We start from the raw sequence: 24500 nt of genomic DNA on the forward strand, positions 1-24500 counted from the left end.
ATCTCCCGATATCTGATTCGCTCTGAACTTTTTGTTTGCATTTACTTTCACAAATACTCTTGTCCATGTTATTATCCTTTATAGGTCAGAAATGCAGCACTGACAATAGATTTGCTTTGTTTAATCTGTGACATCACTTTAGGTACTGAATTGTGGTAGAGAATTTGAACAAACATTATTTAATAACCAGGAGAGCATCGCTCACCTGAGCCTTATTATTATGTAAATATATGGCTTATAAAATGGGTCGTTAATATGGGTATGACATTTTCCTTTAATCTCCTATAAAAGCTGTAATGCATACATCTCCTATTAAAGCTGGAAAACTATTAGCCTGGATCACTAGTGTTTTAGTTTTGTGTCTACATATTGACAATGTTATCCATTAGAAAACTTTAATGGACATAAGAGCAGAAGAAGAGGCCTACTGAATCAGAACAAAGGCCCATTTAGTCCAGTATTGTGTTTCCAGCGGCTATCAAAATGTCTATGAGAAGCAGAACACTAACACAATAACAATCTGAGATGAGCTTGATTGTGTCACCTGCTTATCCCCAGTTTCCACATTAGCATTTTCAGTCATAAAAGGGCTCCAACGAATTATTCTTGTTACTACACTTGGTGCATATTTCTTGGGTCATGAGCCAACATAAATTTATTACACAAGCCTCACAAACACAAATGAATTTTCAAACAAGCACAATGCTAAGTAATACCAGGCACAAGAAATTCTTGTAAAGAAGCTGGTAAAATGTGGGCTAGACAATGCTACCATTCAGTGGATTTGTAACTGGCTGACTGACCGACCCCAAAGGGTGCTCATCAATGGCTCCTCCTCATCCTGGAGAGTAGTGACTAGTGAGGTACCACAGGTTTCTGTCTTGGGCCCAGTCTTATTCAACATCTTTATCAATGACTTGGATGATGGGCTTGAGGACATCCTGAGCAAGTTTGCAGATGACACCAAATTGGGAGGGGTGGCTAATACATAGCTGCCAAGTTATCCCTTTTTTAAAGGGATTTTCACTTATGCTGAATAGGCTTCCTCGCGAGAAAAGGGAAAACTTGGCAGCTATGGGCTAATACCCCAGAGGACAGAATCACACTTCAGAATGACCTTAACAGATTAGACAACTGGGCCAAAGCAAACAAGATGAATTTTAACAAGGAGAGATGTAAAGTACTACACTTGGGCAAAAAAAATGAAAGGCACAAATACAGGATGGGAGACACCTGGCTTGAGAGCAGTACATGTGAAAAGGATCTAGGAGTCCTGGTAGACCACAAACTTGACATGAGTCAGCAGTGTGATGCAGCAGCTAAAAAAGCCAATGCAATTCTGGGCTGCATCAATAGGAGTATAGCGTCTAGATCAAGGGAAGTAATAGTACCACTGTATTCTGCTCTGGTCAGACCTCACCTGGAGTACTGTGTCCAGTTCTGGGCACCACAGTTCAAGAAGGATACTGACAAGCTAGAACGTGTCCAGAGGAGGGCAACCAAAATGGTCAAAGGCCTGGAAACAATGCCTTATGAGGAACAGCTTAGGGAGCTGGGTATGTTTAGCCTGGAGAAGAGAAGGTTAAGGGGTGATATGATAGCCATGTTCAAATATATAAAAGGATGTCATATAGAGGAGGGTGAAAGGTTGTTTTCTGCTGCTCCAGAGAAGCGGACGCGGAGCAATGGATTCAAACTACAAGAAAGAAGATTCCACCTAAACATTAGGAAGAACTTCCTGACAGTAAGAGCTGTTCGGCAGTGGAATTTGCTCCCAAGGAGTGTGGTGGAGTCTCCTTCTTTGGAGGTCTTTAAGCAGAGGCTTGACAGTCATATGTCAAGAATGCTTTGATGGTGTTTCCTGCTTGGCAGGGGGTTGGACTGGACTATGGATCGCTTCTCTAGAGATAATTGCTTATTACCTTTTAGTCACCAGGCAATTTCGATCACATTAGCCCAAGCCTTTGGTGGCTAGTAAATGAACTGTTGCCCAAATAAAGATTTTTTAATTGCCCAGCAGTACAAACATCTCATAAACATTGGTTCTATGGTTTCACCTGGCTTTTATTGATTAGCATTCTTAGTTCCTCTTGCTTTTATTGTTTTTTTAAATTGATTTTTTTTTGTATTGCTTCATATATTTACCTGTACATTGCTCTGGAAGCTTTATTTATTTATTATTATTATTATTATTATTATTATTATTATTATTATTATTGGCTAAAGGCCAACCAACATAATAAATAAACAAATAGATGTAACTTTTGTAAGTTTTTTTTAATAAAAAAGATACTGTTTTTAGAGTAATCAGGCAGTTTTTGAAAACACATGGCCTTTTTATGACTTTGCTTTCTGCTTCCTTATAGTTATTTAGGATGTTTAGGACATATCCACTCTGAGAGGACCACAGAAATTGGCAGAAATTAAACAAGTGAAGAAAGCAAGTACACAACATTGTCCTGCTACTCAACCTATTGATTCTTCTCTTATATGAGCTACAAGCAAGCATCCAAATGTTTTTATATCACAAGCAACTCTGAATGCTGTTGAGTAAGTTCCTGATTTTTCTACTCTAACTTCCCTCTTCAAGTTCATTATTCTGTAAGCCAGATGTACTGGGCTTTGAAAAACAACACACTTGCCACATTTAGCAGTAAATATTCTCAGGGGCCAGATATGTGTTCATTGTTCCCGGTTTGAGTCAACCAGTCACTTACCTGATAAATGCTAAGGATATGACATAGTCATTATTAACAGTGATAGTCCAGTCGCAGTCTCTGCTATGAGGATAAGGATGAGGGAAATTTGGTGAAAGGATAAATCCCGATGAGCCTGTCAGGTTGCCGCCACAAGGTGCTGTGAATGAATCAAACAAAAATGGTATCAAGTGAATCCCAACACGATTCCATCAAATTTATATCAGTATGAACCACAGGCAATAATCAAAAATTTTTGGGGAAATATTACCTCCAAGTTGCACCAGTGAACCCATCATTATTCTAATATGTCCTCCAGGAACAGATTTTATTTAATGTGATTTTCAAATAGGTCTGGGCAAGAAAGTATTCTGGTCACAGAAATGGCTGGGAAAGGCTGTTAAAAACACATGCACACATCTGAGCTATGTTAATGTTGGTTGAACTTTTCATTGTTGGAAGTATGACTATGCATAAGACATGTAGTATTTCCTGTAAAAAGGATTTTAATGATGGCTGTTATCAGAACAAGATGACATGAGAGCATCTAATAGAACATGTGCATGCCATTATCTTAAAAATAAAACCAAACAACAAAGCAGAACATCAGTGAGCAGAGCTAAGGTGCCCTGTCCTATTTTATACAAATTCTGCCACAACTCATGTCAAGCCAATCAGTATTATTATTATTTTTATTTTGACTCAGCAAGAAACTAGTATGAGTTATAGTTTTATAATAATGATAAAGGTCTGTGGCTCTACTGAAGAGGATCCTATCAGATATAATTTTATTTGTGGAAATATTAATTTTTATCATTGCTTTTGCTCATGTCACTTAATAAGAATAATACTTTTTTAAAAAAAGATTGAAGTTAAAATGCACACAGAGATATTATGAAATCCTATTCATAACTAAGAACAATTCCTTACAGTGTAATCCAGGCATCCCCAAATTTCAGCCCTCCAGATGTTTTGGACTACAATTCCCATCATTCCTGACCACTGGTCCTGTTAGCTAGGGATCATGGGAGTTGTAGGCCAAAACATCTGGAGGGCCGCAGTTTGGAGATGCCTGGTGTAATCAGTGCTTGAACACATGCATGGAACTTTACAGAAGAATCTACTTCCATGGGCAGGCATTCCAGAGCCTCAAGGTCACCACTGGAAAGCCCATATAATGAGCCAACTTCTTAACGGAATGTTAGTGTCATCAAGTAGTCCATGTTTGCATTGCTTCCCATGTTTATCTCTGGGAAATGGGTTGTGAGTGTGCTAGTACTGGATAGGAAGAGTATGCAACTTGAAATGACTGTTGCACCAATGGCGAAAAGCAGAAAAAAGGCCTAACAATTTCATTCAAAGTTATGTGCCAGTTTATGCAAAAAAAAATGTCAAAAGAAGAGGTAAACCCTATCCTACAGTGTTCCTTGGAAGCCCACTCAACCAAAATGAACAGAACGGGATGTTTATATGTGTAGGCACACGAAAGATCTATTACTGGTGATTTGTGATCACAGTATTATTGTATAAAACAAACACAACAAATCTTTCACACAAGAAATGGCATTTGCATGACAAGCAAGCGGCAAGTAAATCAATATAATTATAGCTGTGTATAAGACAATCGTAAGATTGATGCAAACTCATCAGAAACAAATATGTTATATCGGAATTAGCATAGTACTTGTTCATTTTTATAGACACTTTCTATAGAACGTGAAGTATGGATATTTAACTAAGAACAAAAAGTCCTTATCTAGTGACGTGTGTGTGCGCATGCACGTGTAGACAGGTATTGAACACCCAGTTTCTTTTTATTAAACAGCATCTCCCCTACACAATGTCAGAACTCAAGGCTATATCAGATCTTGAACAAGTAACCTGAAGTTTATTAGCCAGGATTTAGGCAGTGTGCCACCGTCAAACTCTGGGTAAAGGAGGATGGGGACTACAGTGATACTAGTACCAGCTCAATAAGCGCTAGGTCAATGCCAGCCAAATAACCTTTTACAGGTATATCTTTTTCTTAAAAAAAAAGAAGTATATTTAAAAAATAATGACTAATAAAACATGTCATTAGCTACACATTGAAACACTGAAAACAACACATATTTTAAAATGTTGACGATTATACAGTGATACCTCGGGTTACGAACACTTCAGGTTACAAACGCTTCAGGTTACAAACTCCACTAACCCAGAAATAGTACCTCAGGTTAAGAACTTTGCTTCAGGATGAGAACAGAAATCGTGCTCCTGCGGCGCGGCGGCAGCAGGAGGCCCCATTAGCTAAAGTGGTGCTTCACGTTAAGAACAGTTTCAGGTTAAGAACGGATCTTTGGAACGAATTAAGTTCTTAACCAGAGGTACCACTGTATATTTGTTATAATAATCATTGAAAGTGAAAATGAGGTAACCAAACGACAAACAAGAAATGAAAACAAACAAGCAAAATCTAATAGCAAAAAATATCTCATATTCATATATATATGAGAGAATGAATATATGGACCAATTGGTGAATTACAACAAAGGGGTAAAGTCAGCTAATATTTGGTGACCTATATAAAAGCTACCGGTTCAGGTTTCATCACTAGCCTTTATATGCTAGGAAGCCAGAGGGTGGCAGGAAAGATTTGTGAGTTCCTTGGTAGGTGTTAATTATCCCTGCTCATTGATGGTCCTAATGCTTACTGCTAATTATAGTTATTTCAATAATGTTGTGGCCTTTGTCCCCCAAATCGAATGTCCACCTCTTATTACAATTCTGCAGAAGTATATTAAATACAGGTTTAGAAAATAGCCTTAGAGAAAATGCATACGGTATATGACATTAGTTGTGTGGCTGTAATTAACACATATAATTGCAGCCATGGGTAAACCTGAACAGTTCCACAAAGTAAGTTTAACACTTTCTGTCCCTAACATGGTTCCAACAATAAGTTCTGAAGCTGTTGTTTCTATCTCAATGGGCACCAATTAACACAATTAATGTCACATGTCTCACCAAAGACTCTTAAGAAAGTTTAGCAGTTATAGAACAAGAAGAGATGTTATACTGTGGATCACCAATTGGTTAAGCAGCAGGAAGTATGAATAAATGAATAGTTCTCCCAATGGAGGGATGTAGAAAGTTGAGTCCCCCCCCCCCCCGATGATCAGTATTGGGAACTGTGCTTTTAAAGCTGTTCATAAACAATCTAGAGTTAGAGGTGAGCAATGATGTGACCAGGTTTGCTGACAATACTAAATTGTTCAGGGTCATCAGAACAAAAAGGGATTGTGAAGAGCTCCAAAAGACCTGTCTAGACCAGGCACCCCCAAACTTCGGCCCTCCAGATATTTTGGACTACAATTCCCATCTTCCCCGACCACTGGTCCTGTTAGCTAGGGATCATGGGAGTTGTAGGCCAAAACATCTGGAGGGCCGCAGTTTGGGGATGCCTGGTCTAGACTGAGTGAACGGGCAGCAAAATAGCAAATGCAATTCAATGGAAACAAGTGTGAAGTGATACATGCAGAAGCAAAACCATAGGTAATAATAATCCTAATTTCACATATAAGATCATGGGGTCTGAACTCGAGGTGACTAATCAAGAATGAGATATTGGGGTCATAGTAGAGAGCTTAATAAAGATGTGGACCTAGTGTGTGCCAACCTTGGAGAAGACAAATTCTATGCTAGGGATCATTATGAAATGAATTAAAAAAATAAAATTAATGGTACCATAGTTCCAGTATGGTGCAACTATATTTGGAACTTTGTATACAGTTCTGATCACGTCGCCTGAAAATGGATATTGTAGAGTTGAGAAAAGTTCCAGGAAAGGGCAACCAAAATGAAAAGGGGATGGAGATGCTCCCCTATGAAGCAAGTTTGCAGTATTTGGAGCTTTTAAGTTTACAGAAGATGGGGTTAAGAGGAGACACGAGAGAAGTGTATAAAATGGCTCATGGTGTGGATGAAGTGGATAGAGAGTTTCTTTTACTCCATCTCCCATAGAACATGTGGACATCCAAGGAAACTGAATGTTGGGAGAATGAGGACAGACAAAAGGAAGTACTTCTTCACACAGCACATAGGTAAATTATACAAATTTCTGCCACAAGAGGCAATTGCCCCCCACCCTCCAGTCTGGGTGGCTGTGTGTGTGGTGTCTTGTTTATGTAAGCGAGAGTGAGGAATCTTGTGCCTGTGTGAGAGTGGGATCAGTGTGATTGGCGGCGGTGAACCCCCCCCCCAAAAAAAGCTCAACAACTTTTTAGTTTGGGGGATATGGCAAGCCTATTTGCACCTACATTGCACTGATCAATTTGAAAGTATAATAATATAATAAAGTGGCATGCCTATGCTTTAGCAGCCTTTGCTTTTCACAGGTGCATATTTTAAGTTGTACTACTGTAGGTTGAACATGTACTGAATAATTACCACCCACAAAATTCAAAAAAATACTTTTATATATTCAAAGGCTTTTTTTTTAAGGATTTGACCAATCCTAAAGCTTCAATATTACCAAATAAATGTTTGGGATGAAGTGGCTAAAATACTGCGCCAACACACAACATGAATCTAAACAGATGCTGCAAATCCATTGCTCAAATGGATTAAAATGAGATAGCCTGGTGGAAATATATAGAATGGAGCAAAGCACTCATGCATTTTTATTTTAACTGGCAGAACATGATGTGAATTTCTGGGTGTCTTTCATTTAATTATTTCTGTTTAATGTCTTTTTTTATGTAATAAAACCCAAAGGAAAAAAAGCAGAGTTCCATTAAAGTCGTCGTTCCGTGTTGGTGTTGTTTTTAAACACATCTGGGGGTAATCATATTTTCCAGATCTTCACAGAAAACAAAGCTGTTAGATGTTTGCCAATCCCAGAACAATCTGATCTCCCATATTAAATATTTACAAAAATGTCACAATGAATTTCTCTCGCAGAAATTCTAATAAGGCAAAACGATCGATTTTCATTAAAAAACATTTTTATAAAGATTTTTGTTTCAGCAACTAACAAACCAGTTCCTTTAGCAAACGATTCTCTGTATAATTCCATCAGTATGAAAACAACAACAAACAACAACAACAAAGCTCTACAAGAAATAAACTTTGCAGAAATATTTTAGTGGGTGAAAAAACTAATGAACATCTTTAAAATACGTTTTTCTCTGTTAATTTTTTTTTACAAGCTTCCATTGTTTATAAGATCCAGAGAGACATGGGTATGAAAGCACATGCACCAGAACTCTCAGGATGTCCCTTCACAACTAGAAGACTTTGTGCCGCTCCTAAAGCTGCTTTTGTCATGACCTCACAGTGCAGCAGCAACTAAGACTTGAAGCTACAGAGTCTCTAACCTGGGGTGTCTTACCCATAGAGGCTAGTGGTGCGGGGCACTGGGGCGCCAAGTACTGGAGGGTGCCAAGGAAGAGGTGGAGGCTGGGTGCAGTGCCTCCCGGCATCAGAAGCAGCGCTGCACCCAGAACCTCCATCTGCCATGGCCACCGTGGCACTAAGTGGCCAGCTGAGCCGGGAGGTGCTGCGTCCAGCCTCCACCTCTTCCCCGCTGGAGGTGCCACCCTCCAGCCGTTGCCCGCCTCCTCCAGCCCTGCCGGAAGCATCGTCTTCCCTTTATTGTCATTGTACAACCTGTGTGCAATGAAATTAAACGACCCCCCCCCCAACACTCAATCTCTTATCGAACAACATCACCAATATTCCACCTTCAGGATGTTGTAAGCCTAGCAACACAGGAAATATGCCAGGCAGGGTCTCCAGGGGAGCCTGGGAGAGGTAGACTAGGGGCAGACGTTGAAAAAGGTTTAGTTTGCTCTCAACCTTCATGGAGCAAGTTGCCCGCTTGAAATTACATGTGGCCCTGAAACTCCTGACCTGCCTTATCTGTGGGATCTGCCAATAGACCAGACTTTGTGAACTGTCTGTTAAGACCGTGAAAGCACTCTGCCATTTTGTCACAAGAATGGGGACAGTCTCTCTTTCCCCTCTCAAAAAAAGTGTCAAAAGGTCAAAAAAATGTAGCTTTTTTATTCCTTCATGGAAATTTGTTATGGCATTCCTTCCATTGTAGAAACATTGCAGATTACTCCAACTGGCGTAATTGCTTCTAACACACTTCCAGTGTAGCCACTCTTCATTGGAATCAATGTCTCCCAAAAGACAAAGGGACTCCTTAACTCAGGAGACTAAGAAGAAATTCTGCTTCTGATCAAGACTAGCTACACTGAAAACACATTAGGTGTAATGACTATAATTGGGAGTGCTTTTTATGACAAACCTACAATTTTCTTCAGTACCTATTGAGCTTCTCCTCTTTGCTCTCTTTGTGATGCTGTCCTCTTTCCTTTCCTCCTGCAAGAAATCTACCCTCTTAAAAAGGTAAAACACCCTCTTGTTGAGGCCTACTGAGCTGCCCTGATATCTGTGTTTAATTCAACATTAACAATAAGCTATTGACTTTTGGCTTTGTGGCTGTGTAACTATAACATGTTTCCAAAGTCAGAAAAACAGTTGCGTCTTCCCTTGGTTTCTGCATACCTATACAGACTGGTGGGTTGGGCTGCCAGAAGTACCGGTTTTCTACCTGAATGCAGGTTATTCTTTCATCTCCTTGCAACTCATAGCCAGGGTCACACTGAAAAATGACGGTGTCTCCAGGTTCTCTCCCATCCCCATTTCGGGTTCCGTTCATGGGGACTCCGGGATCACGGCATGCTGTGGCTACAGAACCTAGGAGGAAGGCAAAAATATCACATTTTGATTCATAACATACATATGTTTTAAGAAAAGACTATTACAGGGTACATGGCCCTTGCAAGCCAATGAGATGTTTAGGCCTCTTTTCTTCGGGGAAATATATAGTGCACTAAAATGATTATTATATGCAATCATTTCTTTTATTTGCCATCTGTTTTGATTACTGACTGTAGTCACGTTTCAGCAGACTTAATGTAGCATTTGAATGCATAGAATAAAATATGCCAGTAAAAGAAATATGCTGAACTAGTTACACTAACATGTGTGTTTTTGTTTGTTTTTAAAAAGAAAAATCAAAGAAGGAACTGAGATGATACAAGTTAAATGAATGGCATTATACTTAACCAGGTGTACCAAAAATTGCCACATGATAGCCCATGATGGGTGAAGTGGTTTACCTTTTTTCTTCTTCATATAGCTTGGAACAAATTCATAGATAATTCATCATTTTAACAATGCCTATTTTGAATTAATGTACTAGTTATAGGTAGGTAGCCGTGTTGGTCTGACGCAGTCAAAACAAAATAAAAAAATCCCTGCAGTAGCACCTTAGAGACCAACAATGTTTGTCATAGGTATGAGCTTTTGTGTGCATGCGCACTTCTTCAGATACACTGAAACAGAAGTCACCAGACCCTTATGTATAGTCAGAGGGTGGGGAGGGGTATTACTCAGAAGGGTGGTGGGAATTGGTGATTGGCTGATAGGAGTGGTAAACCTGTTGATGACTGTTAACGACTGTTAACGACTGCAATTGGTCTTGCAGGAAAAAGCAAGGGCTGAGGTGCTAAAGAAAGCTTTATCATGTATAATGAGATAAGAACCCAGTGTCCTTATTCAGACCAGGTCTCTCCATGGTTTTAAGCTTGGTAATGAGTTGCAGTTCAGCAACTTCTCTTTCCAGTCTGTTTCTGAATTTTTTCTGTAATAAAACAACTACTTTGAGATTTTGTATAGAATGTCCTGGGAGATTGAAGTGTTCTTCTACTGGTTTCTCTGTCTTGTGAATCCTGATGTCAGATTTATGTCCATACGGATAAATGGTTTACCACTCCTATCAGCCAATCACTTCTGTTTCAGTGTATCTGAAGAAGTGTACATGCACACGAAAGCTCAAACCTATGACAAACTTAGTTGGTCTCTAAGGTGCTACTGGAAGGATTTTTTTTTATTATTTATTGAATTAATGTGTTTTATCCAACATGTTGTCGGTTAGTGCAATGACTTCTGCTTGTGCAAAATAACTTTTTTCTTCTCTTCCCCATGTCTTCCCCACTCTGCTAATATGTTCTGAGGGTTTCCCAAACCTTCTAGAGCAGGCATCCCCAAACTTCAGCCCTCCAGATGTTTTGGACTACAATTCCCATCTTCCCCAACCACTGGTCCTGTTAGCTAGGGATCATGGAAGTTGTAGGCCAAAACATCTGGTGGGCCGCAGTTTGGGGATGCCTGGCATAGAGTGTGTGCAGGGACAAGACAGCAGAGGAAGTTCCATTACCAATGTGAAAGTTCTTGTGCTAGTGGGATGAGTTTGTTGGAAATAACCCAATGGGATTAAGAGCCATGCATCCCAGCAGCAAAAGAGACTTAGCTGTATTCAGCAGTAACTTTGACATTTTACTCTGAGCCAGAGCTTATGATTAAAATATTCTGTAAGCATTCAAATACAAATATTTCCGCTTCCCTTGGAACAAAACTTGACAGATTAAATTGCATTATACATTTTCTTTTCATTGAATCAGCATGCTTGCACTTTTCACTTAGGACCTGTCAATACTGACCAAAAAAAAGGATTTAGCCACTTGTTTACTTTTTCAGCCACTTGTTTACTTTTTTGTTTCCCAGGAAAAAGCCAGAGCTGGCAAAAGAAACGGGAAAACAGTAACTCAAACTGAATATGAGATCACAAAAAAGAACTCAAAGAAAGAATTAACTAAATTAGACTTTGGGCACGATCACTGGTCAGGCAGTTTGGAAAATATTATTTTCATTGTATTCAGGAGACTAGCATCCTAAACATAGTTCCTCCTAATACAGTCATACCTCGGTTTAAGTACGCCTCAGTTTGAGTATTTTCAGTTTAAGTACTCTGTGGACCTGTCTGGAATGGATTAATCCACTTTCCATTACTTTCAATGGGAAAGTTCGCTTCAGGTTAAGTGCGCTTCAGGTTAAGTATGGACTTCGGGAACGAATTACACTCATACCTCGGGTAAAGTACGCTTCAGGTTGAGTACTCCACAGACCCGTCTGGAACAGATTAATCCACTTTCCATTACTTTCAATGGGAAAGTTCGCTTCAGGTAAATTACGCTTCAGGTTAAGTACAGACTTCCGGAACCAATTGTGTTTGTAAACCAAGGTACCACTGTACTGGTATTCATGGTCAGGCAAATGCCTGGGTAAACAAGTACATTTGCAGTTGTCTGTGGAAACATCCCATAGTCTGAACCTACCTTCCACAAAATGTGCCTAACTTGTGGAAATATCTCCTATGGAGATCAGGCAGACTCCAAATTTGGGATTTTTCAGTTGACAGCTGAAAACGTACTTGTTTTCCTGGGCATTAATTCCTGGAGTTCCTGATTAATATGATTGGTATATTTCTTTTATTGAACTGATTTTATTGTGACATTCTGTTTTTATTTGTTTACGAACTATTTTACTATTTCTTTGCAAAACAAAGGTGGCATCTACATTATTTTAAATAAGAAAAGGTAACATAAATTTGGTTTCTTCTGTGTCACTGAACAAATGAGACAAGAGCAAAATGGCCTATAATCAAGAACACTTTCCATAAATACTTTTACCCAAAACTCTTTTACCAAGACAAAGCCAAATATTACAGAGATCATACTGGTGCTAGCTGAGCACATGGATGTTTCCAGGAGCACATGAGACTAATGTTAAAAACTAACAGATTATTGACACTACTATACACAAGACTTAGAACAATTGTCTTCCCTGTTCAGTTGCTCAAAGCTGGTTTTCTTCTATATTTAACTACATTTCCCCTCCTTTCAAAATTACTATTCTCCAACAAAATATTAGATATTGCTTTAATCTTCCCCTTTTCCTCATGGTTCATAGTTTGTGCATTGTATTGTTCTGATCCTCTCATATCTAGCCTTCCTGAGTTCCTGTTTTGTGTCCAGTACCCTAAATTCACACTGGAATGTGGGCTACATTCCATTGTTTCTATTAGTTTCTATTAGTTATCTAAAACACCTCTTTCATTGCTTTCCATGAAAATTGTAGAGTAAGCACAAATTTCAACAAAGATAAAGTTTCTTATAACCTTGCAATGAGACCTGCAATGCAGTCTTGAAAGAAAGCTGCAAAGCTCAGAAAATGCAACCCTTTACAAATTTGCATATGTGTACCTGATATTGTATTGCATTGTAACTTGTTGAAATGCTTAACCTATCATTCAGCTAACTTATTTGATGTATACTAGGGTGCCTATAAATTGACACAGAACTTGTTATCCAAACATGGTTATCTCAAAGATTATATTTGCTGCTCCCTGGCACTGAAGATCTTCACCTCTGCTCTCTGAATTATGGAATGCTTTCCATGAACAAACATGTTCTATTTTGAAATCTTTAAGATAATATTTTAGTTTCCTGTTAATTGTGTTGCTTCTCAGAGCAACTTGCTCAATGGAAGCTGTCCTCACTGTCTTCTGCTTTGTGCTCCTCTGCAAGATAGGAAGATAGGAGTCTCGAGATGAAGTGGTTAAGGTTCAAATTACAGTATATGTGTGATTTCTCTTCAAGAGGCCAGCACCGGAATCCTAGTTCTCTGGTTGTATTGCACAGATTATAGCCAAAATGGAAACACTTCCCACTCAAAGAAGTTGTGTGTGGAGACCCTTTAACCTGGCCAAGAAATAAATTCAGATAGGACTCAAATTTTGGTTTGGTTTTTGGCAGAATTTAGGCCACAACTTTATTGATTACAAATCAAGTGAGTGGTTGCATAGGCTCTGGTTCCAAAGCTACCTAAGGTAGCGCTGACTCTGGGTGCACCATGATTCAGCATAGCTGAACATCTGGGACGGGGCCCCTCGCGCAGCCTGGCCCATGGTTCCCCCAGATGTGCCCCTGAACTCTGGAGAGGGGCACAAACCTGCTTGGGGAAGACCAACCAGAAGTCCCAGGATTCCACTTAAAGGAATACCTATGGATAGGGTTGGCTAGGCATCCTGCCACCCCTATCAGCATGAACCAGAGCCTATCCGCCAACCTTACAAGTTGTGACGATTTGCTACGCGGCAGGCGAAACCCAAGTGGCAACAGCTAATCAGCCAAGTGGGGAAAATTCCTGCCGTGCCCCATCCCCAAGAGTTGGCGACACACGGCGGCATAGCAAGGTCAAGCGCAAGCCCTAAAATTAGGGAGAGGTGGGCGGGTGTTTCTGTGCACAGTGACCTGAGAAGAGGATCTCTAAGGTCACATGCAGCACTTAAATAATGGTCTCTCTGACTCTTAAGACTGGCATGCCCTTAGCCCAATTGCACCCCATCAGAGAGACCACCAATAGGGTGTTGTGGCTGCTCCAATAGTCCCCGCCCCAACACCTAGGCCTGATTGCCGGGACCCACCACAACGCGTGCCCTCTCTTGTAGGGAGGACCCGATTTACCAAAATTAAGACAAATGCAAGTAGTAAAGAGCCACTTGTAAATTTTGGGATGTAACCAGACTTTTCTTAAACTGCCCATTGAAGAGTATTATAATTTGCTCAAGATAAATTCAGACAATGGTCATGTTCACAGAATTATAGAGGTGTTGTATATTCAGTGTCATGGGATTCCTTATATGCCCATTACTCTGCTGCTGCAATATAGTATCTACACATGAAGGAACAACTGAGGAATTTGATAGTTGTGTCTTACTAGGGTTGTCATATGTCTGGGAATTTCCGGGCATGTCCTCTTTGGGGGATCCTACATGCCCATCTGGGGTGAATTTTACATTTTAAAGGAAATGTCCTAGGTTTTGGGTTTTAAAAAATTGTGCGCAGGCGGCTCTGGTTCAGGCTTTGGTGTGGGCGGCTTGAGTTTGGTGGCGGCGGACAGGTTATCAGGCTCAACAACTTTTTGTGCCCAGATTTTTACCTCTTGAAATATAGCAACCCTATAAATGGACCATATCTCTTGGACTCATGTGTGCGTCAGAGGATGCTGGACTAGCTGGCCTTAAGGCCTGATCCATCATGATTCCATTTAGGTTCTTACTGGAGAAAAGCTTTCAAGGGAAACTCGGTCCCTACAGAATCATTTGGTTTCACCTCTGCTAAAACCATTATTCCTGCCTTCTTACATGATTACCCATAAGTGTTAACAAGACTAACAATCAAAACATCAAGATTAAAACGGTGCACATCCAGCAGAATAGTTCAAGTAAAGCATCGTGGCTAAGCAAACTTATCCTTTCCTTTCCACTTTTTTCTAATAGTCTGTGTCTAGTTTGCCGTTCTAGTTTTGATTTGTTTACTTTCAGTCAGAATAACTGCATAAGGTATTCAAAATGCTTTTCCACAGTGGAATTAATAATTCCCTGCATTTTCTGGGGTTGCCTCACCTAATACATCTTAGAAGCACATTTGCTTTCCTTGTAGCTATTTCACATTCATGATTCATCATCATTCTGTGATGAATAAATCCCCAAGTCCCTCTCTTCTACCATCTTCAAAATGTCTGTTTCAAGCAGACTGGGGGTGTGTGCTTCATATTAGTCTCCAAATGCTTTTCCCCCTATACTTTGTACTATCTAGTTTCATCCCTTTTCAATTACTGCATTCCGTGAAGTTATATAGTACGGCTGAATCTTTCTATCTTCTCTGTTTCACCAATGCCTCCCAACTTCGTACCATTAGCAATTTTCATGAATTCATTCCTTTATCCATTGCCAAGGTCATTAAATGGAAATATTAAATTAAATGTTTCCCAAGACTAATTTACAATCATTCTACTTGTAAATGTTCTGCATTTTGCTCCAGCACCATTTCTTGCTCTCGGTGAATTTCTCATTTTATGAACCCCCACCCCACCCCATTTTAATATTTTCTAGCTACTGCGGTTAAAATCCTCAACATGCTTGAGAGCTTGTACTTGTACTGGTCCCAGTACCAATCTGGATGGAACAGTGGCAGGAATATGTGAGACCTGACTGGGTCAACACTGAAACCCTATTAACCACCCATGGAGTTAGGATGGTTGAGAGGAGTCTAAATCAGTCCTCCATTTCTTCTTACTAGTTTAACTTCTTCCTGAGCTCTGAAAAGAAGCAGCTCCAATTGGGTGGGAAATACTTTTAAAAGTGATTTCAGGGGCAAAGGGGAGGGGAAATTTATCTTCTCCCTTATATCCACCCAGATTGCAATTTAACCTCCCCTCCCCTTATATTCTGAATAGCCCAGATTGGTCCATGCTATATCAAATCTCCTTTAATCCTCAAGGAAACTTCATTTTAGATAGATAGGCCATAACATTTATCCATCACTCTCCCCTTTCTCACACTCATACTCACAAACACAGATACGCACATCTGGCTCTCTAGTTCATGTAAAGCCACTTGATCAACTCCTGCCCAGAAACCAATGTCCCCACTGTGGAAGGACATGTGGATCCAGAATTGGCCTCCACAGTCACTTATGGACTCATGGTTAAAACCGTGTTTATGGAAGACAATCTTACTCAGCTACGAGTGATCACCAAAGAAAACTTGCTTTCCAATAAAGTACAATAAAGAAATCCAGTTCAGTATATATCTATCCATCTCCCTAGTTCTCTTTGCACTACTAGCTAATGATGTACGTCAGATCTGGATAAATCCTGAGCCAAAATGGGAGTGCCTCAGAGGGATTTGGGGCTTGTCAGAGGTCAAGCAGGACCTGCATGGAGCAGCACAAGTCAAAGTGAAAAAAATAAATCTGTATGCAAGAATCTGTGTTAAAAGCAAAAGTAATGAATCTAATAAAGCCAAGTGAGCAGAGCCTCAGTCTTCAGAAGCAACATTTCACTGAACTCAAGCTGCTGCAAAATTAACTTGGATACTACCATGCTCATGACTTTTCTGGAGGGATTTGCTTGGCCACTCTGCAAAACTGACTGATAGACTAGAACAGACATCCCCAAACTTCGGCCCTCCAGATGTTTTGAACTACAATTCCCATCATCCCCGACCACTGGTTCTGTTAGCTAGGGATCATGGGAGTTGTAGGCCAAAACATCTGGACGGCCGCAATTTGGGGATGCCTGGACTAGAAGGATGTTCTGTCTGATCATGCGGGGCTTTTCTTACACTCTAAAAGGCTCTACCAGAAAAGCTGTAAGGACAATAAAGACCATGGAGACTCTTGACTTGCTAAATGAAGTTCAAGGATTGACACATTTGCACAAGGAGGCTTTATTTGATTAACTAGCAGTATATTTGCCCAGTGTGACTTGGGGTTTCTGCTAACCTATCAGTTTATCTAGAAAGCCTGAAACCGCTCAACAATTGGTACCATGAATCTGGGATCTGCTTTTCTGGTGAAAAACTGCTGTACAGCTAGGATCACATGTGTATATATACCAGCAAAGGGAAACTAGGATACATGCAGTAATCCGAATCTTCAAAGAATTTTGACTGTCAACAATTCAAAGCCATTGAATCTTACCAATGATTACTACGGTGACATTCTGACTATTTTGCATGTCATTTAGATCAGATGTCAACTTTAAAAGAATTTAATGAAAGAGAGAAGATTAACGAAAGAGAAAGGATTAATGAGAAAGATAAAGAGAATCTTTTGGAAATTGAGTGTGCGAGTATTTCCACCCTTTGATATTGTGATTCTGCATTTGGGTCAGATAAAAAGCATTTTTTTTGTGGTTTAATAAAATATAGTTTTGCGTCATCAAAAAGAAGTGTGAGGATCTAGAATGATTTCAATTAGATGGTATGAAAAGGCCAACTAATATAGCAGACTGACTAGTTTTATCTTGAAAGTGGAAAAAATAATAATCTCAGAGATGTGGCATATATTTTTTTATATTTCTTTAATAAGACCACTAGCAAATTTATCTGACTCTGAGAACAGCTAGTTCATACACTCAGCATTAGGATTTGGCTTTTAAAGCCACCACTCAGAAAATTGTCAAGGGAACAAAGACATTGTCAGCGCTGACCTGATATAGACCAATTGTTAGATTCATTTTCATGTGAAACACTCACTATAAAGCAAAAGGACATTTCGTCTGAAAAACTGGCACTGCCTGAATGCTCCGGTACTGTAGGTACCAGTACAAATGTTCTGGTACAAATGGAACTTTTTTATAGTAGGCATGGGGAACCTTCGTTTCAATCAATGGCCACTTCTCCTTCAAAGTAGTCTATTGAGGTCCACATTCCAGCAGTGAAGGGGGCTAACGCCAAAGGTGGGTGGGGCATCCCCTTATTCTCTTATCATATCCTTTTTGATATTTCTGCCACCCCCTTGTCTCTCATTTTACCCACCTTGCCACCCACCTGAAATTAAGACAAATTTGGCATGAAATTAGGGCATGGGGTGCACATGTGATTCTTGGGCCACTGATATGGAGTACTCTGTTCAGTTCCAGGTGCCACAATTTAAGAAGGATATTGGCAAGCTGGAACATGTGCAGAGGGCAACTAAAATGGGTGAGCCTTATGAGGAATGGCTGAGGGAATACGTTTAGCTTGAATAAGAGGAGATATAGTAACCCTCTTCAAATATCTAAAGAATTGCCACATGGAAGATGGAGCAAGCTTGGTTATTCAGAGGGTAAGAGTTGAATAATGGCTTCAAGTTACAAGAAAGGACACTTCAAATAAACACCAGGAAGGACTTTCTGATGGTAAGAGCTGTTAGAAAGTGGAATGAATGGACTCCCTTAGAAGGTGATGAACTCTCCTTCAAGTAGGATGGCCACCTGTCACGGATGCTTTAGTTGAGATTCCTGTATTGCAAGGGGTTGGACTAGATGATCCTCAGGGTCCTTTCCAACGCTATAATTGTCTGATCCTGTGACTGCCTTCCTCTGTTTTATAGCAACATATATAAACAAAAACCAAAAAGATTTCACAAACAACAAACATTTTGGAGAAAGGAAATGGTCACTAGGAGTGACAAGGTATTACAACAAGGGCAATGCATTTTATATAGTAATCACAGCAGCAAGTCAATTAACTAGGCTGAGGAACAATTGTTCCTTAAAAAAAGAAAGAAAGGTGGCGGCAAAATTCTAGTTTGAGAACTACAGTCTACATTAGTCTCACTCCTGCCATATACATTTATGAGGGAAATTGTGTGGGGAAGGAACAATACAATATTGTCTAACTGTCTGGCAGAAGGTCATGTGTTTTGCATCTGAGAACATGGATATGCCTATTTTAAAGGGCATGTTTTGTTCCTCTTCTCATTTAGAATTGAAACACTGAACAGAGAGTGCTGACAATTGTCGTGTGTCCTTGCCCTAGAGGTACCCAAACCAATTGGACCCCCCCCACACACACACACACTAGAGACTTCAAGTTCTTCTTAGGCTCTCAGTAGCCCTTTTCTTCATGTGAAGCAGACATTTGAAAACAAAGGACTGCATTTCATATTTAAGAGAGAAGGCAGCTTGCAATTTAAAAATTGACATTCACAGCAAGAGCGTTGCAAATATACAGATATCTCCACATCAGTAAAAGACTATTAGGAAATCTGCTCAGCTACCAGTCACAGATTAAAGATAACAGAACTCAAGGTATGTGGCAGCTAAAGCAGCCAAGAAAACCCACTATAAAATTATGTTGAGTTTTTACTGTAGTGGCAGTAGAGATCTCTAATTTATTTAAAATCACAAATGACATATTATATTTCAGGAAGCAGTGTACGCCTTGTGACATTCTGTGTGTGCACAAAGGATTTTCAGAGCTATCCTTTCCCTTGGGCAAAAAACCAGCAAAGATTTTAAAAGCACTATTAAAAAGCATGGAGAAGTAATAAATTTGTCAACTAGTACTTAAAAGACAACAGAAAGAACACCAAGCAAGCTTTTCTGGGGAGCAAATTCCTCAAGCGGGTAGCACAACTGAAAAAGTCCTCTCTCAAGTAGTTACCTGCCTCACCTTCGATCTGTGTTTCTCAAACTTGGGTCCCGAGCTGTTGTTGGACTACAACTCCCATCAACCCTGACTACTGGTCCTGCTAGCTAAGGAAGATGTGAGTTGTAGTCCAACAGCAGCTGGGCACCCAAGTTAGAGAAAAAATGCCTTAGGTAGTAGGTGTACCTGCCTTCTAAGCAGATCTCAATATATGGTAATGTTTCTGTGAAATAACCATTATAAAAAAAACTAGAAATATATATAGATATAAATAAAAAGAGAGGACAAGCATTGACATGGGAGAGCATTGTTCTTTAGCTGTCCACCTCATCTTCTATGTAAGAAAAATATATAAATCATTATGCACTTGTTCATAAATATGATTGTGTCTGTCACATTCCAAACAAATGAAAAACAACATCTACTAGCCTGTGGATTATTCTGTACCAGCTTCTACCACTGACTTCAAATGGGAAGAAACAAAATCTAGTCAAATGAGAACGATTCTACAGTCATATGCACATGTGAACTTACTTGAAAACTGGATGGCAAATCCAGATTTGCTGATATAGAAGTCTGTGTCAAACTGGATTGTAACTATGTTGAGAGTGCTGTGGATGCCTTCTGGAATCAGAGAGCCACTAATTTCTTTTAACAGCATATCGTTTTCAGGTGGACCATCCCAGACACGTAGAATATCATGTGATGCTTCAGTATCAAATGCTAGAAACTGGAGGCTGTTAACAACATCAGTGGTTTAACAATCCGCATAACTTATAATTGCAAGAAAATAGTTGCAAAAAATGGTGTACTTCTCTACATGCCTACTTAAAATTTCCCAATGAGCTGAATAGGGCCCGCTCCCAGGTGAGCAGCTATAGGGCTGCAGCCAAAATTTATGTTCCCAAAAGTTAAAGCTTAGACAGTGTTACCTTTGGCTGCAAATAAACCAATGATGTCAAGGTCTAATTGCACTTAATTTATTTTTTAACACATATATGCAAGAATTCAAAACAAATTAATGAACAAAGATGTTAACTGTCCAAAGCCTTGCAACACAATGATTAGAGAAGCTGCATTTGTAATGCCTTGCCAAATGTGTTTTGACTCTGAAGAGTCTTTCTCGATGCCATCTATTCCGAGAGCATGAGAGATAATTCATTATGCATGTAAAACCACACAAATCATAAAATGTTGTAAAACCATAAAAGGTTATTCAGCTATTACTGCATATTCTATTGACTACCCGCTGGATATTGTATTTGGATATAGTTTCATATTATTGTGTACATGCATTAAATAAATATATTAAGTGGATTTAGACCTTGACTTCAGTTCTTTATTTTTTATCATGGCGGTTATTCTTGGACAATGTGATAAATTGTTTGGGATCTGCATGAGACATTACTACACAATGGAAGGACAGCAGTCCAGACACGCCGTCACATCAGATGTCAAATGAACGTGAGCTCTGATCCCCTCCCAGCATATCCCACAGCACCTTTTCCCCTTGATTCCCAAGGAGAGTTGACACTGTTGCTGGAGCAGAAAGACATTCCACTTTCAGGGTGTGAAAATCTACCTCCCACCTGGACAGAGCTCAATAAAACCTATCAGACATTCCAGTTAACTCTTCTGTACCTCTTTAACATCAGGTTTTAGAAGGTGACTGCCTGCAAACATTTTTTTTTTTTTTGGAACTGCTATTCTGACTCGTTAATTATAATGTGAAGTGTGTTTTGTTTTGCTTTGTTTAAAAATAGATCTACAATTACAAAGGTGTGTTGTTGTTGTTTTTTAAAAATGTTCTCTTTTAGCTTCCAAACCATTCAACTGCTTTAGCTTGGAAGTGCCTTGGAGACAGAATTATTAACACATAGAAAAACCGATGCAGGCTGCTCTGCTTACATGGAATAGTGTGGAATCTAAGTCAAACTGATTAATGAATACGACTGTATTCTCTTTGCCCAGGACAAATGGCCCACTTGTCCAATGTACTTCTAGGTCATCTTTATACGTCTGCTTCTGTAAGTGCATATAGCTGCTCTCAGAACTCAGGCTGCTACTTGAATACTGAGTTAAATACTCAGTTAATACTGAAAGTTAAAGAAAAGAAAAGAAAAGAAAAAAGCCCTTGGAATGCCAATGAAACTTTTACAGGCCACGTTTCTTATTTTGAAACTTTGGTTCTCCACAAAATAAGATCACATTGAAGTACCTGACAATGTTTCCTGGATCAACTTCAATCATCCACATACACCGCAGATTATTGTCATAAGGAAAAGGATAGCCTGGAGATAAGATTCTTCCTGAGGATTCTCCTTTAAAACGACCTCCACATTCAGCTAGTAAAAACAAATTAGAAAATTATTTCTGATAAAGTTTCTATTAATATTTCTGTTCTAACCTTTCGTTTATGACAAATTATTTCTCATCTCACGTTCATTTATTTCACAGTCCATGACCAATTATGTTATGTTACAGAGCTGGATACCAGTCAAAAATATTCTTGTCCTAATGTTATGAGATCGTCAAATTCCTAATGGTATGACTTTTATTAGTTTTTTAAAAATGATTATGATGATATTCAACCATTATCTGCATAGAATCGGAGACTTTCTCTTTGGCATTAGAAGGAAGAGAATGGCAGTCCTCTCCAGATATGGAACCCAGTGATTTTGCTACTAACTTATAAAGCCCAAACAATTTAGGAACAGGTCACATGAAAGAATATCTTCTCTCATATAGACCTGCCTGCCCACTAAGATTTTTAGAGGATACTGTCAGGGGGGATCCACAGGTTACGAGGGAGAAAGGAGGAAGGAGATCGGGTTTCAGGGATCCCTGGCGCTTGCTTTCCAGCAGCACCTCCTCCAGCCGGGAAAGAAGTCAAACCTTCAGCGGGGAGGACAAGGAGAAGCTCAGCACCACGGAGAGGGAGCTCCAGGATGTTGGCTTGGAGCCCTTGCACCACCTTAGCCAAGAGGGCTCAGAGAGGGAGACACGACTTCCGTCGCCCCGATTGCGCAGAGGGCTAAAGCACAAAGAGGGAAGGCAGCGCCTGGGGGTGCCTAAGATATTTCGCTGGGGTCAAAACCGGAAGGGGGCACTCCCAGATTCTGCCAGTGACTAGGGCAGTCATGAAACTCTTTGCTCTTCACTGTATATAGTATGCACAATAAACCTGTAAATAACCAGGTTGGAGTCCTGCGTAGTTCCTCATGAGCAACCACCATGCAACCCTTACAGATACGCTACAAGTTATGTTGTGGTCTGCAGAGATCAGCTCATGGCAAGATCTTTCCCACAACAGTACCTGGCCTCTCTGTAAGACACAGTAGTCACCTACTGTGGTGAGCTTCCAGCCAATATTTACCCAAGTGTGCTCTGGCCTCTGATACCAGTTGGATGATTTCTAGCTATGGTAATTGTGAAATGCTGCTGGTATTTTCTGAGCTATTTTTGAGTTGCCGTTTTGTACTGAATATTTTTATTGTACATCACCTTGGAGTTATTTTAAGTAGAGGAGATATATAAATATTTTAAATTAAAAAAATGAAACTAAAATAAGAGCTCTGTCAGCAACCTATACAACAAAAGAAGTGAGGCAGAGAGGTGTTTTTTCTCTGACTCAGGCGGCACCTCAGGGCAGGGCTGACCCAGGATGTTTTGGCACTTGAGGCAAACCCCCCACCTGCTGCCACTCCTCTGCAGATCTGGGCCTCCACCCCCAAGCCCCTTCTGCTGCCACTGTGCCCACACTCATGCCACTGTATCCCGCAGGCATGGCAGGGAGGGTACAGCAAGGACACAACAGAGAGGGCCAGAGCCATGAGAGCAACCCAAGTCTAACAGGGCAGGGAGGGGATAGTGATGGAGGTGATCCCACAGTGGCCTGGGCACAGCAAAGGAGCGAGCCATCCCTGCCTCACAGATCCCCAGTATCCAACCTTTTTTTACAGCTTGCATGTATGTGTGTGTACATTAAGAGCAGATTAAGAAGCTGGCCCTATAGAGCTCATATGCCATTGTGATAATTATAATTTGTAATCTGCAGGACATCTGATTTTATAATAGAAAGGGTATCAATTCCCTGCCGACTCTCTAGTGTGCACCGACGTACACAAACACATTCCTATTGTGCTGACTCTTTTCCTAAGTACGGGAAGCACCAATTGAAAAAGGCGGCTTGACAAACCTCTCCGTGCTAAAGCAAGAGGTCAAAGCTGATCAGCACATCCAGGAAGACCTGTGCTCAGTACCTGTATTCTGTTTCTGCTGCACAGGTATAGTAACAGAGTAGTTAGAATGAGGCTGGGTAATCCAGGATCAAATCTCTGCTCAACCACAAAGCTTGCATGGTGACACTGGACCAGGACAAAGGCAAAGGTTAAAGCTAAAGAGAAATCTACTACCGATACAAGATGGCAAAGGATAGTCCCATGCCCTTCTTTCTCCAGTCATGCACTTAAGAAGGCTGCTTCCATGGAGTGTGTAGCCAGGATTGCATCCATAAATGATGGTGCTGCCGGCAAAGTGGCCTTGATCACTTATCTTGTACCCAAATTGTGGCACACCTGGATCCTCACAATGAGAAAGTTCAAAACCTGTGAAAGAAAACGGTAGTGTTACCAAACTAGGAAGTTTGCTGGAACATGATTCGTCATTCATTTTAGAGGGGTGTGTGTATTTAAACCTAAATTATTAAATTTCTGTGCCATGGAACATGCCAACAAAAAGAACATTCAAAGTTGAAGTACAAATTGTTCTGCATTCAGTCTGATCTGTTTGTGGGGGGCATTAGGCAATGTTGTGTCCTGAAAATGTTTGCATCTTCCCATCACTTTCCTTATTGTCCCCCCACCCCCAAAAAACCTGAGTTACAGATAAAGTGGGTTTACTGCACATGCGCTCCAAATCAACCATCA

The 24500-nt window shown here is 40.1% G+C and overlaps 1 protein-coding gene across 3 annotated transcripts in view; it reads right to left on the reverse strand.

Annotated features, from left to right (window-relative positions):
• CSMD3 (CUB and Sushi multiple domains 3) overlaps positions 1–24500 on the reverse strand; it is a 567595-nt gene that overhangs the window by 147366 nt on the left and 395729 nt on the right. For all 3 annotated transcript variants that reach the window (XM_088675845.1, XM_088675844.1, XM_060277658.2), the window contains 5 exons: positions 23988–24179; positions 21791–21917; positions 20107–20309; positions 9252–9443; positions 2718–2856 (listed from right to left, as the gene is read on the reverse strand). In XM_088675845.1, coding sequence (XP_088531971.1) covers positions 2718–2856; positions 9252–9443; positions 20107–20309; positions 21791–21917; positions 23988–24179 — 853 coding nt within the window. The remainder of the gene's footprint in view (positions 1–2717; positions 2857–9251; positions 9444–20106; positions 20310–21790; positions 21918–23987; positions 24180–24500) is intronic.

The sequence above is a fragment of the Zootoca vivipara genome, chromosome 8, assembly GCF_965207765.1.
Source record: "Zootoca vivipara chromosome 8, rZooViv2.hap1.1, whole genome shotgun sequence".
Taxonomy (NCBI): Eukaryota; Metazoa; Chordata; class Lepidosauria; order Squamata; family Lacertidae; genus Zootoca; species Zootoca vivipara.